This window comes from Anastrepha obliqua, chromosome 5, assembly GCF_027943255.1.
Source record: "Anastrepha obliqua isolate idAnaObli1 chromosome 5, idAnaObli1_1.0, whole genome shotgun sequence".
In the NCBI taxonomy this organism is placed as follows: domain Eukaryota; kingdom Metazoa; phylum Arthropoda; class Insecta; order Diptera; family Tephritidae; genus Anastrepha; species Anastrepha obliqua.
In genome coordinates, this window is record NC_072896.1 from 35,328,490 (window position 1) to 35,344,654 (window position 16,165).

Sequence of the window (16,165 nt, forward strand, 5' to 3'; positions counted from 1 at the left end):
TTCGAAAATTTTAAATTTTCTTGTTTAATATTTACATGATTAAATAAAACTAACTTCATTAAAAAAAGTATTATAATTTCATATCGATAACGGACCTAACTTGTAACAGAAATTGTGGCAGGGCAGAATATAAAGGGTGGTTAAGTTTCAAGGGCCGATGTTGATTTTGAATAAAATACAATTTTTTTTAGGAAATTATTGTCATTTCTCTTTATTGTGATAATATTGGTATAGCTCAATTACGTATGGAATAATATATCAGCCAAATGGCCGCCGCGGCCTCGGCGGCACACCTCCATCCGATGGTTCAAATTTTCGATGACGCTTAGGCATAATTGAGATTCTATGCCGTTAATGTGCCGAATTATCTCATCCTTTAGCTGTTGAATTGTTGCTGGCTTATCGTCGTACATCTTTTCTTTCAAATATTCCCAAAGAAAAAAGTCCAACGGTGTCAAATGACACGATTTTGGCGGCCAATTGAAATCGCCGCGACGTGAGATTATTCGGCCATCAAATTTGTCGCCCAAAAGAGTCATTGTTCCGCTAGCTGTGTGACAAGTGGCACTGTCCTGTTGAAACCACATATCGTCCACATCCATATCTTCCAATTCGGGCCATAAAAAGTTCGTTATCATCTCACGAGAGCGAACACTATTCACAGTAACTTGCTGATCGGCCTCATTTTGGAAAAAATACGGCCCAATGGTGCCGCCGGCCCATAAACCGCACCAAACAGTTACTCTCTGGTTTTTCGGCAATCGCTCCTGGACTATCATTCGCCCAAATGCGGCAAGCGGCAATTCTGCTTATTGACGAATCCACTGAGGTGAAAATGTACCTCATCATGGAAGATGATTTTCTTCACGAAGTGCGCGGTATGCATTTGGATTTGAACGCCCGTTTTCATAATAAGCCTCAATAACTTTAACGCATTGCTCGATTATGTATCTTTCCATGGTTCAAATTGAGTTAGTCTGAAATTGAAAAATGTCAAATGAAATGCAGAAAAAATCCACCCTTTATCTATACTAATATTATAAAGAGGAAAACTTTGTTTGTTTGTAATGAATAGGCTCAAAAACTACTGGACCGATTTTAAAACTTCTTTCACCATTCGAAAGCTACATCATCCACGAGTAACATGGATCATATTTTATTTTGGAAATAGGGCTCGAGATATAGGTCAAAACGTGGACCCGGGTAACCTTCGGATGTGTATGGACAATATGGGTATCAAATGGAAGCTGTTGGTGAATGCTTTAGTCCAGAGTATCTTTTATGCCGCTCCGTGACTAGAGTCTCGAGATAGAGACCAAAACGTGGACCCTAGAATGTGTTTGTACAATATGGGTATCAAATGGAAGCTGTTAGTGAATGCTTTAGTTCAGAGTATTTCCATACGCTCCGTGACTAGGGTCTCGAGATAGAGACCAAAATGTGGACCCCAGAATGCGTTTGTACAATATGGATATCAAATGAAAGCTGTTGATAAGTGCTTTAATACGGGGTAATTTTCATACCTATTGATGACTAGGGTCTCGAAATATATGCCAAAACGTGGACCCGCCGTGTCTTTGCACCGAATTAAACCAAACTTATGCGCATTGTTAAGTAAGTATTGAAAATGGGTTTCGTAAAGTTTGGTTGTAATTCGGAGCAGTGGCAACGGGTACAGCGTTCTTTTGAACCAGCCATAATGTCGCTTACTTTTTTAACGCTTGGGGCGGAACTGAACTGTCAAATTGACAGTGTGAGTTACAATGTGTCAATATTTCTTTCTGATTTGGATGCCATAAGGAAAAAACGTAAGTGCAACATGTAAAAATTGTTTGTGAATTTTTTTGGAGTGGATTTTGGAACAGTGAATAATTTCTTACGAAATTTGAGAATTTAATGTGAAATCCAAATGAAATTATGTGTTCGTTGAAAAAAAATTTTTTTTCGTTTTTTTTTGAAAAATATAAATGGATAATGGTTAAAAAAGCTCGAATGCTTAATAAAACATATAAATTGAAACGAAAAATTCATGGATGATCAGGAAAAAAGACGATTGTTTATTCATATGCGTTGATTTGAAATTTAAAAACAATCTTCTTTTTTCCTGATTTTCAATTTATATTTTATATTTACTCAAAAACAAATAGAAAAACAAAAAATATTGTTTATGCCAAAGCGCTTGAATAAAGAATAAAGAAATAAATAATATGAAAATCATATATTTTCTGTTCTAAACCATATCTATTCTATTTTAGTGTGCCCAGCGAAGGTCGCCGGGTTTGCTAGTATACATATATATATATATATATGTTTTAGGAGTTACCAAATCTCTTGGTGTTTAAAGTTTGTTTTTAGTCAACTCAATTTATGATGTATCTGCTTCTTCTATAAAAGAAATTAGACGACAACCGTAACCATAACAATCAGTTGTTGTGATCAAACATATGGGTATTACTGTAAACTATGTATTATAATAAAGCCGTAGCCGTAAACAGCTGTGAAATACATTACATTTGTTATGATATTTGCGATAAAAATTTCAATATTAGAAATGAACGACGAAAAATTAAGTGACTGGAATTGATTGAGTGGAAAATGTTCCGTGTTTGTGTGTCAAAATGTAAATGTTGTCATCAATTCTACTTCAATAACAGCTGTTTATGCTAATAGTCCGGGAGCGAGGAGTCATTTTGATCTCATCGTTTCATGCCGACTGATTTTAATACTGAAGGCAGACGCCATCCAATGGATGACGAAACCAATCGTCAGCTGGTCCAGTAGCGGTGGGTACGTGCGTGGGATGCTGCGAAACGTGTCGAAAAAAATTGTTAACAACTCACTTAATACCGGCTGAAAGATCGTCCGACCGATGGAAAGACCGTCAGCCGAAGCAAGAATGTATCATTGCGTTCATACATCTCGGCAGCGCGCGGAATTTTCAATGCTTCGGTTGACGGTCTTCCGACCGCTATAAACACAGCTGATCATCATTATTATATTTTTATATGTGGCCAAAGTTATGTAAAAAAATTTCAATCGGCATAAAGTAGTTTTACTTTTTAGTTTATTTTACAAGTTCAGCTGACGTGTTTTTCCCCCTCTACCGCGCAGCTGACTATTTTTTTTATTCTACTAAATGTCAACAAAACATGAAAAAAATTTCAGCCGGTATAAAATGAGTTGGTAGAAATTTTGTTTCGACACGTTTCGTACACTCCCACAATCACACCCACCGCGGCTGACGTTCACTTCTGTTATTCATGAAAGCTAAATCACAAGTATAGTCAAGAATTTAACGGTATAAAAACGCAGTCCAAAATCGACCTCTGACTTCCGGACTATAACAACATGACTAAGCAACAAATAATGTAATCTCGCGGCCATGGCGTTATAGCTACGGCACCACTAATTCCAGCTTAAGGAATGTAAGTAGCCCAGCGAACTGTAATTTAAGGGCAGAACGTGACAATACCTGAAAACGTGAGAAACTGCAAGCTCAGAAATAGTAATTCACCTAAGTTTACTGCAAAGTATTTGCGTAATTCATTGTTCTCCCTATTCATTGGCAATTCGAAGATAAGAAAATTTTCTACGAACAACTACAAAATGTATTTTTTTAATTAAAAAAACTAGATTATATTTCTATATTTTCTATATTTCTAGAGTTTTATTTAGAAGTTTAAAACTCATTGTTTCTCAACGCATTGTTGAACCCACTTCCTTTTTACTTTTGACATTTTCTTGCTGAAAAAGCGGAAATTCAATATAATTTATTAGCTTAAAATGTTAACAAAGCACTAACTTTAATATTCAATCATCGTGCGCTTTTTAAATTTATTTATTTATTTATTTGTCTTTGAATGGATACATTCTCACAGACTATGTTAAGCTAATGTAAAAATAGTTTAGTAGTTACTAAGAAAAAAACGATTTAAGATGGTTGACTAAGATGCCATACGGCCAGGTAAAATCAGCACCAAAAGAATTAAATATTTTTTTTTTTTTGTGAAAATATGTTATTTGCAATCTATCTTAATACAATGATATTCAGCAAATTAGGTCTAATAATCTAATAGCAGCGGTAGTATTTGCACAAATGTAAAACTACATATAAAATTACGATATTCGTTCAAATCTTATATCTTACTGTATTAAATTTAATTTGTACTTATCTTCATATAGGAACTTATATATTTTGTTTTTTATTTAGTGTTGAATAAATAATTTAATTCAGCAAAATTAGAGAAATGGCAAGTCTAAGATATGATTACGCTTCAGTCGTATTGTTTCATGACTTGAGTCTAATAAGCATTTAGCATTCGTATTTATATGGTTTGACAGCCGTGCAAGATTTTTTTTTTTTTTTTTATTACAAACATTTAACTATATATAGGTATACAATGTTTGTTGACACTACAACTAGTTTAAGGGAAACTAACAAGCAGTATGATTTTAACAATTATGTGGGGTTTTTATGAAGAGAATTTTAAAATCTCTTCTTTACATTAACTACCGATAAGATCATATGGTTTTTTTCGCTGGAGTTGTCGGGTTAGGCCTGCGGTGTTGAGAAGTTTGCTGGCTTCTTCGTTAATGTGCCTCTGGAGCCTCATAGAGTGGGCTTCTGCTTGTATTTTAATAACTTCAGCGATCGTAGGAATGCAGAGGTCACGATGAATATCTGCAGTGCGAACGTACTAAGGTGCGTTGACAATATTTTTGATAATTTTATTTTGAAATCGTTGAATTATGTTAATATTACTTTGACTGGCACAGCCCCAAATTTGAGCGCCATAAGACCACACGGGTTTGATAATTTGATTGTATATCATTATTTTGTTATATATGGAGAGTTTTGAATTCCGTCCAATGAGCCAGTTCATTTTTAATATTTTCAAATTAAGTTCGCTTCGTTTTATTTTTATATGCTCCTTCCAACGTAGCTTAGCATCGAGGGTTATAGCATGATATTTGGCAGTATTTGCGTATGGAATTGGAGCGCCTAGTAGCATTATTGGGTGATGGTTTACTTTTTTATTGGTAAAGGTCACATGAATTGATTTGTTACTATTTAATTTTATTCGCCAAATTTTCGTCCATTTTTCTACTGCGTCTATAGCGGTTTGAAGTTTAGTTGCAGCTACTTCGGCGGTTTTTCCTGTTGCGAGGATTGCTGTGTCGTCAGCAAAGGTGGCGATCATAGTGCTTGGAGGTATTGGTATATCTTTCGTATATATAAGGTAAAGAAGGGGTCCAAGGATACTTCCGTGCGGCACGTCAGCGTTTATTTTCTGCAATTTGGAATACTCATTCCCTTGTTTTACGCGAAAATACCGTTCAGTTATATACGATTTCATAAATGCACTATATTGAAGTGGCAGGCATGAGTTCAATTTGTTGATAAGGCCTTCATGCTAAACCTTGTCAAATGCTTGCGCGACGTCCAGGAAGACTGCTGAGCATATGTTTTTCTCTTCGAACGATTTTTCTATTTCATCTGTAATTCTGTGCACCTGATCAATGGTGGAGTGTTTACAGCGGAATCCAAACTGGTGTGAAGGTATCAGGTTGCGAAATTCAATTATTGGTTTTAAGCGATTTAGAATGAGCTTTTCTAGTAGTTTGGAAATTTGTGGCAACAAGGAGATTGGGCGGTATGAAGAAACAATATGTGGATCCTTTCCTGGTTTGGCAATCATAATCATCTCTGCAACTTTCCACAGGCTTGGAACATACTGGAGTCGGATCGACGAATTGAATAGATTGGCTAATTTTACTAGACTTTTGTTGGGTAGTTGCTTTAATACTTCCGCTGTGATTAAATCAAATCCAGGTGCCTTTTTGTCTTTTAGTTGCTTGATTTCTCTTTTCAGTTCGCTCACAGTTATATGTGGGATTAGAGTTGTTTCTTGATCTAAAGAGGGATATAAGTCATCGGACTGGCTCTCGTTCGGTTGAAAGGTGTTGGATAGATGATTTGCAAATGTTATAGCTTTATCTTTATCACTTCTCGTCCAGGTGTCATTTGCATTTTTTACTGGCGGAACGTGACAGTTTGGTATTTTTAAATATTTTGTGCATTTCTAAAGAGAGTAGACATTTTTTTTATCAGCTGTCAACTCAGATAAATATCGACTCATTGACTCATTTTTTAAATTATTTATTTCTCGTCTTAGTTCCTGAGAAGCTTTGTTAAGAGCGGCCTTATCTCCAGGGAATCGTGTGTGTTGCCATTTTCGCCGGAGTTGTCTTTTCCTTGCTATGAGTTACTTTATTTCTTTGGGATAGTTGGATCCGATTACTTTCTCTTTCTTTTTAAAAAAGGTGTGCTACTCCACGCTGCTTGTTGGATATCTTGTGTAAACTTGAAAACTTCTACTTCTAGTTGTTCCTCTGTTGTGATCGAGGAATTATTGCATGTATTGCCTTGGATGACTTTTTTAAAGAATTTCCAATTTGTGTGTTTATTGTATAGAGTTGGTGGTTGGTCTTTTTCGACAATTGCTTCGCTGATTGTTAGATATATTGGGGAATGATCTGAGTTAAGATCAGTTCCCTCACTGATTTGAACATAGTTGTGTGATATTGTTTTTACTATGAAAAAGTCGATCAAGTCTGGGGTTTTGTTGACATCTGTTGGCCAGTAAGTTGGTTTAGCTGTTGATAGAAACTCACAGCCCGTTTCTTGTGCTGCTTTATATAGTTCCCGTCCTTTTGTCGTAGTTAAGCGCGACCCCCAGATGGTATTTTTCGCGTTGAAGTCTCCACCCATTATAAACTTAAATTTATGCATATTTATAAGTTCTTTAAATTTGCAAGATATCTGTTAGAAAAGTTTGGAATTTCACTCTTTACAAATGGGATATCTAAGTCCTTGTGTATTGCTTCATTTGTGACAAACCAAGGGGCGTTAACAAGAGCACACAAAGTTTTTGATTGGTAGCGTTGTAGGATTTCTATATTCGATTTTCTAGCAGTTCCCCAAAGCTGTACCTATACCGTAGGTCCATACAGGCTTTAAAATAGCTTTATATAGTCTTATTTTGTTTTCTAAACTAAGCTGAGATTTGCGACCAAGCAGTCAGTGCATTCGCTTGGTTTTATTTTTAAGCTGCTCTTGTTTGGCCTTAATATGGGATTTCCAAGTAAGGCGTCGATCTAAATGCATTCCTAAATATGTCACCTTGGTATTCGTTGGTATTACAGCATTATTTAAAAATATTCTAGGGCAGTTATCTTTTATTAACGTAAAGGTGACATGGGTAGACTTGTCGTAGTTAACTTTGATCTTCCATTTATCAAGCCAAATTTCTAAAATATTTACTTGGTTTTGCAGCAAAGAGGATGCTTTTGCAGGTGAATCGCTAGTAGCTATGAAGGCTGTAACGTCAGCGTAAGTAGCCACTTCCACTTCTTCTGTTATTGGCATGTCGGAAGTAAATATTGTGTATAGGACGGGGCCAACACACTACCCTGGGGCACACCAGCGCTAATATTGTATATTTCTGAAGACGCATCTCGGTGTCTAACATAAAAGTGTCTTTCACTCAGATAGGATTTAAGGATCTAATAGAAATGTGCTGGCAGGAGTTTTTTAATTTTGTATAGAAGTCCCACATGCCAAACTCTGTCGAATGCCTGTTGAACATCTAAAAACGCTGCAGAACAGTATTGCTTCATTTCTAGCGCATCACTAATTACATTTACAACCCTGTGGCATTGTTCTGGTGTGCCATGTCTTACCCTGAACACAAACTGATGTGGAGGTTGAATTAGTTTTAAAGGTGACACACAGATGGCGCTATTTATCACTTTATCGCGTTGGCAATACTGAATATATATTCATGACAAAGCCTCATCCCTAGGCTTTGTTTATCAGTATCTGTCATTTCGCTGAAGTATAAACAACGCAGTGTTTTCGTGCTCCGAGTATGTCAACTTTCGTGCCGTCGAAACGCAATTTGCGGGAAGCTTTGATTTTCTGATTCAATTTGAAAAAAAAAAATACAGTCCAAGCCCGTGCAGCAGCACGATTCAAAAGTGGTGATTTTCACACCGAAGACAAGGAGCGTCTTGGCCAGCCCAAAAAGTTCGAGGACGCGGAATTGGGGGAATTGGTAAACGAGGACTCGTGCCAAACCCAAGAAGAGCTTGCTGAATCATTGGGCGTTGATAAATCAACCGTTTGCAAGCGTCTAAAAGCGATGGGAATGATCCAAAAGCAAGGACATTGGGTCCCGTACGAGTTGAAGCTGCGCGACGTCGAACGGCGATTTTTTACGTGCGAATTGCTGATCGAGCGACAAAATCGGAAGGGTTTTTTGCATCGGGTGGTGACTGGCGACGAAAAATGGATCCACTACGATAACCCAAAATGCAAAAAATCATGGGGTTTGCCCGGCCACGCATCAACGTCGACGGCCAAGCAGAATATTCACGGCAAGAAAATCATGCTCTGCATTTGGTGGGACCAGGTGGGACCATTGAAAGAAAAACGGCCGGAAATGGTAAAAAGGCACGACAAGGTTATTTTGCAACATGAAAACGCTCGGCCGCATGTTGCTCAACCTGTCAAAAAATACCTTGGAACGCTTGGCTGGGAAGTGTTACCCCACCCGCCGTATAGTCCAGACATAGCTCCCTCCGATTATCATTTGTTCCGGCATATGAGTCTCGATTTGGCGGACCAGCGGTTCTCCTCGTACGAGGCCACCAAAATATGGGTTGAGTCATGGATAGCCAAGCAGCGGCCAGAATTTTGGAGAAACGGCATCCGGAAATTGCCCGAAAGATGGGCGAAAGTTGTAGCTAGCGATGGCCAATACTTCGAATAAAATATTTTGTACCGTTTTTTCACAATGAAGCCCCAAATCTTCGAAAAAAACCTTTAAAATTAATTCAACCTCCCACTGTGTGTTTGGTGGGATTGGCAGGGAATCATCCACTATGAGCTGCTCCCCTATGGCCAAACGCTCAATTCGGACCTGTACTGCCAACAACTGGACCGCTTGAATGCAGCACTCATGCAGAAGAGGCCATCTTTGCTCAACAGAGGCCGAATTGTCCTCCATCAGGACAACACCACACCACACACATCTTTGGTGACGCGCCAGAAGCTCCGGGAGCTCGGATGGGAGGTTCTTTTGTATCCACCGGATCTCGCACCAAGTGATTACCACCTATTCTGTCCATAGCGAACGAGCTTGGTTGTCGGAAGTTGTCCACAAGAGAGTCCTGTGAAAATTGGCTCTCCGAGTTTTTTGACAATAGGGAAGCGAGCTTCTATAACAGGGGCATTATGAAGTTGGCATCTCGTTGGGAACTCGTCATCGAACAAAACGGCGCATATTTGACTTAAATCGCATCATTATAACCAATTTTATGAACAATTGACAATTCAATAAAAATACCGCAAGACTTTTTTGACAACCTTATATTTAGTAGCCCACCAGATTTTGTGTTCATCGTTTTTTGTAAGTTCAAGTGTTTTGATGAAAGAACTAAACGATTGATTTCTGAGATCAGATAGTTTTGTTTTGAGTTTTTTTGTAGCTTTATTCAGTGCTCTGTTATTAGCGCGGTATCTGTTTTCCTGCCAGATTTTTGGTAATCTTCTTTTTTTATTAATTAAGAAGTAGTATTTCAGGAGGGACTTGTACATAGTCATTAGAAGGGAGTTTCTCTCTCAAGGGGCTGGACAAATACGCTGCCTCATGAATAACATTAGTGAATGCTTCTATTGAATTTTTGGTTAAAAGGGAAGGACAATCAATAGATCCAGAAATGATAGAACGATAGCATAGATCGTCTGCTATCAAGAGGTTTTAAGGGTCGAGCCTGCTTTAGAGGCTTCAAATAATCGATTTTCTCGTGGATCTTTTTGGGAAGGAAAGAAATATTCGATTGAAACGAAACTATCAGATTTTATTGTTATATATTTCAACAGTGTTCTGAAATTTTTTTCATTAAAATATATGTCGTGGTTGCCTTATACAAGCATTTGCCGAGGCGCCTCGAGTGTGCATGTGTCGTGCAGCGGGAAGGATGCAGGTCGCAATTTTCATCTGAAACCAAAAACCCAAAAAGTTTTTATTTTAGTATAGTATAGCTTCTAGTTAAACCAAGAAAATTAAACAAAAAGTGAGAAATTCAACAATTTTTCGCTAATTAAAAAAAAAAATCATTTTTTTGGAAAAACAAATTCACTTTAGATTGTTTAAAAAGTGTGTTAATCATAACTTTCTTAAGGTTTTTTAGGTTCAACTAGAAGAGAATTTAATTCCGAATACAATCAATGCTATCTCGTTTCGATAGGGCGTTTAATTTTTTCCCTATCTTTCCCGCCAATTAGGAAAAATCGTAAAAATAAAAAACCGAGAAATCGCGCGTCAAAGTTTTTGTATATACCTATACCAGCCGCTCGTATACCTGCTCGACGCTTGCTCACAATTTCTTCTGTAACTCCGAAAATATTTTGAATTTGCTTCTGAAAATTTGAGGACACATTCTTGGATAGTTTGGGAATACATTTATGCAAAAAAAATCTATTTTTTTAAGCCTCTAAAGCATCGAGAGCGATACGATGGTACAGGTTCGGTTCAGAAAAGTTTAAAGATCGGAGCGCAAAACGAAGAAAAACTTTCTCAACTCTCTCAATCCGATTAGACACAAGTGTTTGGTACGGTCTCCAAATGACAGCGGCATACTGTAATCTTGATCTAACAAAAGCACAATACGCCGCCCTGCGGTATACCCCTATGTACGAACCTAGTGATTTTAGCCCAAGCAAGGCCGAGATCCAGAGATAGATAGGTCTTTCTACACCTAGCCTATTAAAAACGAGACTAAATAACGAAAAAAGCTATATTAAGTTATGATAATGGTAATCTGGCCATACTGGTCACCAATTGTGCTAATATAATGTCACTCATTGCCAAATTCGCTGAGAGCAAAGTAACGGTACCACGATAGGTGCCATCTCATTATTCGCCCCATCATGGATTACTCCCAGAATTTCGCAACGGATGGTCAAACCTTATTTTCTAACGTTCTTGTATGCCTACAGTCACTCGCATTTTATTTGATACAGATGCGATTGTTTTTGTAAAGTGTTGAGGTCTATCTTTTTTTCGTAGTACATTCTCGAGGCGTTTCATTACCGCGTTCCAATTGTCCGCGCAATGTCGCCAATCTGCTTTCTCAGAGCACATTTCTTTTCGCGAGCCATCTGTCACAACTAAAAAAAGAGTGTTCAGCATCATCGCTCTGCGCTTAGCAGTATAAGCATTTGGGAAAGCTTATCTTGCCTATGCGTTATAGGTATCTCCGGAAGTATCCGTGCCCAGAGAGGAACTGAGTTAAGAAGTATTATAGTTCACTTCCCCGAAGCTCCATTGGACCCATTCGCCAGTGTCGACGTCCATCTGCCACTCGGTTCAGTACCCCATCTTTGCCACCGCAGCATGGTTTGGCATCTCCGTTTCCCGACGCTAGTGATGACGTGTTTCTATTTGAAGTGCCACGCATCCATTCTTTCCCGGGATAAGGGCGACGGGTACCTTCCCGCCGATCACAACGACTGCAGCGCCAGAAACAGTGCGGTAGACTGAGGCTACTAGGCTATAACCTAGTAACACAAAAGTAGAATTTAGAATTGAATAAGCAAGAAGATGCAAGATTTAACTGTTTTTCAGCCGTAATCGCCGTTATTCTGGAACCTCTGACTTGACTGCCAAGCTGAGAAATTCGGTTCTTAGTCAAGTCAGGTATCCGAATAGTTTTTGGAACTCCCCTGCAGTCAAATGAAAAGTAATGTCCACATCCCGGAACAAAAGTCAATCCACTGTTTGAGGGTTCACTACTGCCACTCCACGCGATTAATCATAAGCGAAATACTCAAAGGACAAATTCACGTTTTTTAAATAAGTTTTCGTTAATGTATCATAATTTCAAAATTTTAATTTAAACTACCAATTTTTCTTTTCACGTTTAATTTAACCACAAAAAAATTTTAATGTCGTTTAGTTTGCGATAGTCGAGAGGTTAATCAAACAGCTGATTTTGTCTTATCGATTTTCGTTATGAACTGAGTTACCGAATAGTGAAATCGTTAAAATTGTAGTTAAGGGAAGATAACGATGCGAATATCGTTAAAATTGTGCTTAAGGAAAGATAACGATGCGAATGTCGTTAAAATTTGTTCGCGAATCGCATTATTGGGCAAACATATTTTACCAGGCGAAGACATAAAACTAAATAAAATAGGAGAAATACTAAAATTTATTGAAGAAGTTGGGCTCGGCGAAATCCGTTGAATCTACGAAGAGAGCGCGGTAGATCTTTCAGGTCGCAGTACTAACTTCCCTCATAATAAATTTGCGTTTAAATCTACAAATTACAAATTATTTATATTTTTTTTGTGTTTTCTTATTACATGGCTCGATCCAATAGCTGCTGCACAGATGAGGGCAACCAGTTTTTCATGCTGTTGTCGCTTAGCATACAAACATTGCGATCAATATAACAGTACAACTTGCCGACGCGGTAAACCTGTAATGAAGTGACATTAGTCTTTGTTTTTAATGTAAAATTTACGATCTAACCCACCTGTTTGCCCAACTCCCTTCGTCCTGGCATTGGCGCAAAAAGTATACCTCGTTCGGCGCACTTCTGCGAGACCAATTCCTTGAATTCCAATTGCGCTGGTGCTACCATTTGCAGATCCAACATAGTCGGAGGCGGCGGTGGTGGTGGCGTCGCCGTCATTATGGGTGTTGGTATTGAAGCAAGTCCTGGTGCTAGTACGTCGGTGGCGCGATGCATCATTTCAAGCGCACGACGCAAATGCTCTTTGATCGAGGGTTCACGCAACATATCCTCGGTTAGCATGCTCTTCCAGCCGGTATACCAACGCGAGATCTCCGCATAGTCGGGCGATTGATTGAGCCACAACACCAACACTTGCATCCATTTGGGAAAGAAATATTTATCGAGCAGCTGTGCCATTTGATGTGTGGGTATCAGCTCATGCCACTCCCACACCTGATTCCACAGCTCGAGTTGTTGTTGCAATGGATTTATAATGAATTCATTCAGTACCAATTGCAGTTTCGGTATGATGTGTTGTGACAGGAAACGCTGCATTTCGATGTCATTGAATGCGCCCTTCCAGGGCGTGAGCATTGCGCGCGCTGAACGATCTTGGGGCATCCACGCCTGCAAAGCAGTTGCCAATTTTTCGCGTATCGTGGGAAAGATGAACTCCTCCATTTTATGACCCAATATATTATTCCACGGCAATATCCAAATGTGTATGGGTACGGTGTCCGTGAGCGGATCCCAATCGCGCACACCGTTGCTCAGCTGCGGCAGCACTAGCTGTTCGAGCACAGAGTCCAGTATCCAGGTGGGGAATAGCGGCGCCCAACAATCGAGTAGTGCAGCCATAGGTTGATGCAATTTCGGATTCCAGGAGGCAGCGCATGCGCGAAAACTCGGTATAACACCTGCCCATACAAGCGAGGAGTAAGGATCGAAAATATTGCGCGACTCGTTTTGCGGATCAACATTCATTTCCAATATGCCGCGCCACTTCTTGATCAGCTCAACATTTTGCGTCGGCTGTTCGAGTGGTTTCCAATCTTCCAGAGTTATTTTAACAAGCGGTGCAATAACACCCGCGGCCAGATCGCCAAGCGCAAATTCTTTATACTCGGCCGCATAGTTCTGCTGCAGTTTGACAAAAATTTGCTCGGCACGTTGTAGTGTCAACAGTTCATTGCTCGTGGTCAGCTCCTCTACTAGTTGCAAGGCTTGTTCCAGCGTATCGATGTGATTCTTCTCCAAATGCACGATTTCTTCAAGATTTTTGCGCTCATGTTCTAACGCTGCCTGACGATCAGTAGCCTCACGCTCTGCTTTGTCGAGCGTTATAATGTCCTGTTCGCAGAGGTTTACAATAAGCTGTAGATTGTGCATCAGTTCGGGCAGCGCAAAGGTGCTGCCTTTCTTTGAGGTAATGCTGCTGCCTGCGACAGCCTGTTCCAAGTCATAGAGTTCTTCGTCGACCACCTTCGTTTGTCCCAGGGCATGATAGCCGCTAAGTACGCGCTTTTCAGGACCGGTCATATCTATAACCGGAACGTTTCCAATCTTTTTGCTGCAAAAACCATAATATCACAACTTCTAATTAATATTTTTAAAAAGTAAACTACACATATGTACCTTAAATTTTCTGAGAGCGCGAAACTCCCTTTTTTCCCCTTCTCAATCACCTCCTCGACCGAACGGTAGTAGTAACGTTTACCTTTATCTTGACGTGCGTCGCCGCATTTTTTCCACTTGTTAAGTTTTTCTTTAAATTCTTTGGCCTCACGCACATCTTCACCTTCTTTCGCCACTGGCTGTAATATAATAAATCTTAAATCCACGCACAACAAACAAATTTCGCACCACTTACCCCCTTTCCACCAACACTAGCAGCAACCTCTGGCCCATAAGCACCAATCGCACCGCGCCCTTTACGCATATGCGCCTGTACTGGTTGTGATATACCTTGCAAGTCTTTGCCCAAACCCTTGCCTGGTTGATAGCCCATCTGCAGTAGCAATTTCGCGCCAATGCCACGCGTGTGCTGTTCCCAAGCGCCCACATTTGGATTACTACTATGACGCGCACTACTATTGCGCTGCTGATGGCCTGCCTCAGCACGTTTCCGCTGCGTGCGTTCCTCATCGGAACTGGTCGCCGAATCACTGGTACCACCATCATCCGCCTCAACTTGTTTGCGACCAAAAGATGGACGCGCATTTTCTTCATCACTTTCCTCATCGGTGATTTGTTGGTCTGTGCTGGTTTTACGCGCCTTTTTATCCTTTTTGCCCGATTGTTGTATGCCACCAGCGACAAAACTTACCGGTGCCGAGTAGTCTTTCGATTTACTGCCACCACCGCCACCAAGTCCAGCGCGCCCACGGCGTCCGCGCCGGTTGCTGGACTCTTCGGGGCTGTCATTATCACTATCATCGGCCCAAATGCCTATTGGAAGGAATGTATATGTGTAGAAATATATTTGTTTTGTTTTAAAAGTGAAAGGTAATAGAAAAAAACATATTGAAACCTGTAGTTACCATAAATTTGCTGGTTCTTTGAAAGATTTCTACGACGCCCCGGATTAAATTCGTTTTCTAAATCGTAATCAGTTACCTCGAACCGCTCGTATTCATTATCAGACATGTCGCTGTTAATATAGGTATATAATACTTTTTGCTTCCGTGAAAAACCCGCTTAAGTAATTTTTGTAAACACAACTATTTTAAAGCTATAAATAAAATGTAAACTATTGGGTTGTACGATAGTAGCCGAAAGACAGCTGATAAAATGCAATCACTACAGTGGCATCCAAACGTGCTTCATAACAGGGTTGCATACAGGGCACCAAATAAATATTTTGTTTAAGCCCAGATAGTTTTGTTTCAGCGTAGCTAAAGCACAATATACACACTCTTAATTGCTGCACCCCCGCATTGACACATTTGCGCGTAGACGTCATTAAACAATTTGCTCTTTGGTGCTCACACTCATCAACGTTCCTAGTGCCTTCCCGTTGCCCGTAGGATACACAAAATTGAGCATATCTTATCCCGTAGAAAACAATTGCGTTCTTTTAGCTGCACATTTACACAATACATCGGTTTGTGTGTTGTTTCTGTTGGTATTGTTGTTGTTGTTGTAGCAGCATAAACATTCCACATACATATACAGGAAATGTTGCTGAAGAGACTGTCCTTGGCCAGGTATAAATCCGGGTCGTTACGGTTACGTAGAACCGACTGCCGTGTGAACGTATCGGTTTGAGTTTGGATGATATATTTGCATACACACTTTTACACACATCCGCGTTATCAGTTACAATTTTTCGTTGTCAAAAACTACCAAATGCAAATAGTTCATTTATCTATAACTAACATTATTCAACATTGTTTTTAAGTAATTTTAATAAAAATAATAGTTTTCTAAGTTTATTTTGTAAATGATTTCAAAATAGACTGTTTGGCAACACTGTGTGGTGAGAGAGTAGTCAGCTGACACGATTCTAAGGAACAGTTCAAAATCACACGTCAACCATGCTAATGCTTCCACTCACCAACTTAAACGTACGCCCGTA

General features: G+C 39.4%; 1 protein-coding gene across 1 annotated transcript; it reads right to left on the minus strand.

The window, feature by feature from the left end:
• Positions 1-12,261: 12,261 nt before the first annotated feature.
• Positions 12,262-15,350, minus strand: LOC129248242 (septin-interacting protein 1). Its single transcript, XM_054887718.1, has 5 exons — positions 15,129-15,350; positions 14,459-15,036; positions 14,224-14,402; positions 12,607-14,158; positions 12,262-12,549 (listed from the first exon to the last, which is right to left on the minus strand). Exons 1-5 carry the CDS (start codon positions 15,232-15,234, stop codon positions 12,430-12,432), a joined length of 2,535 nt encoding a protein of 844 aa, XP_054743693.1. The 5' UTR covers positions 15,235-15,350; the 3' UTR covers positions 12,262-12,429.
• Between the last annotated feature and the right edge of the window lie 815 nt (positions 15,351-16,165).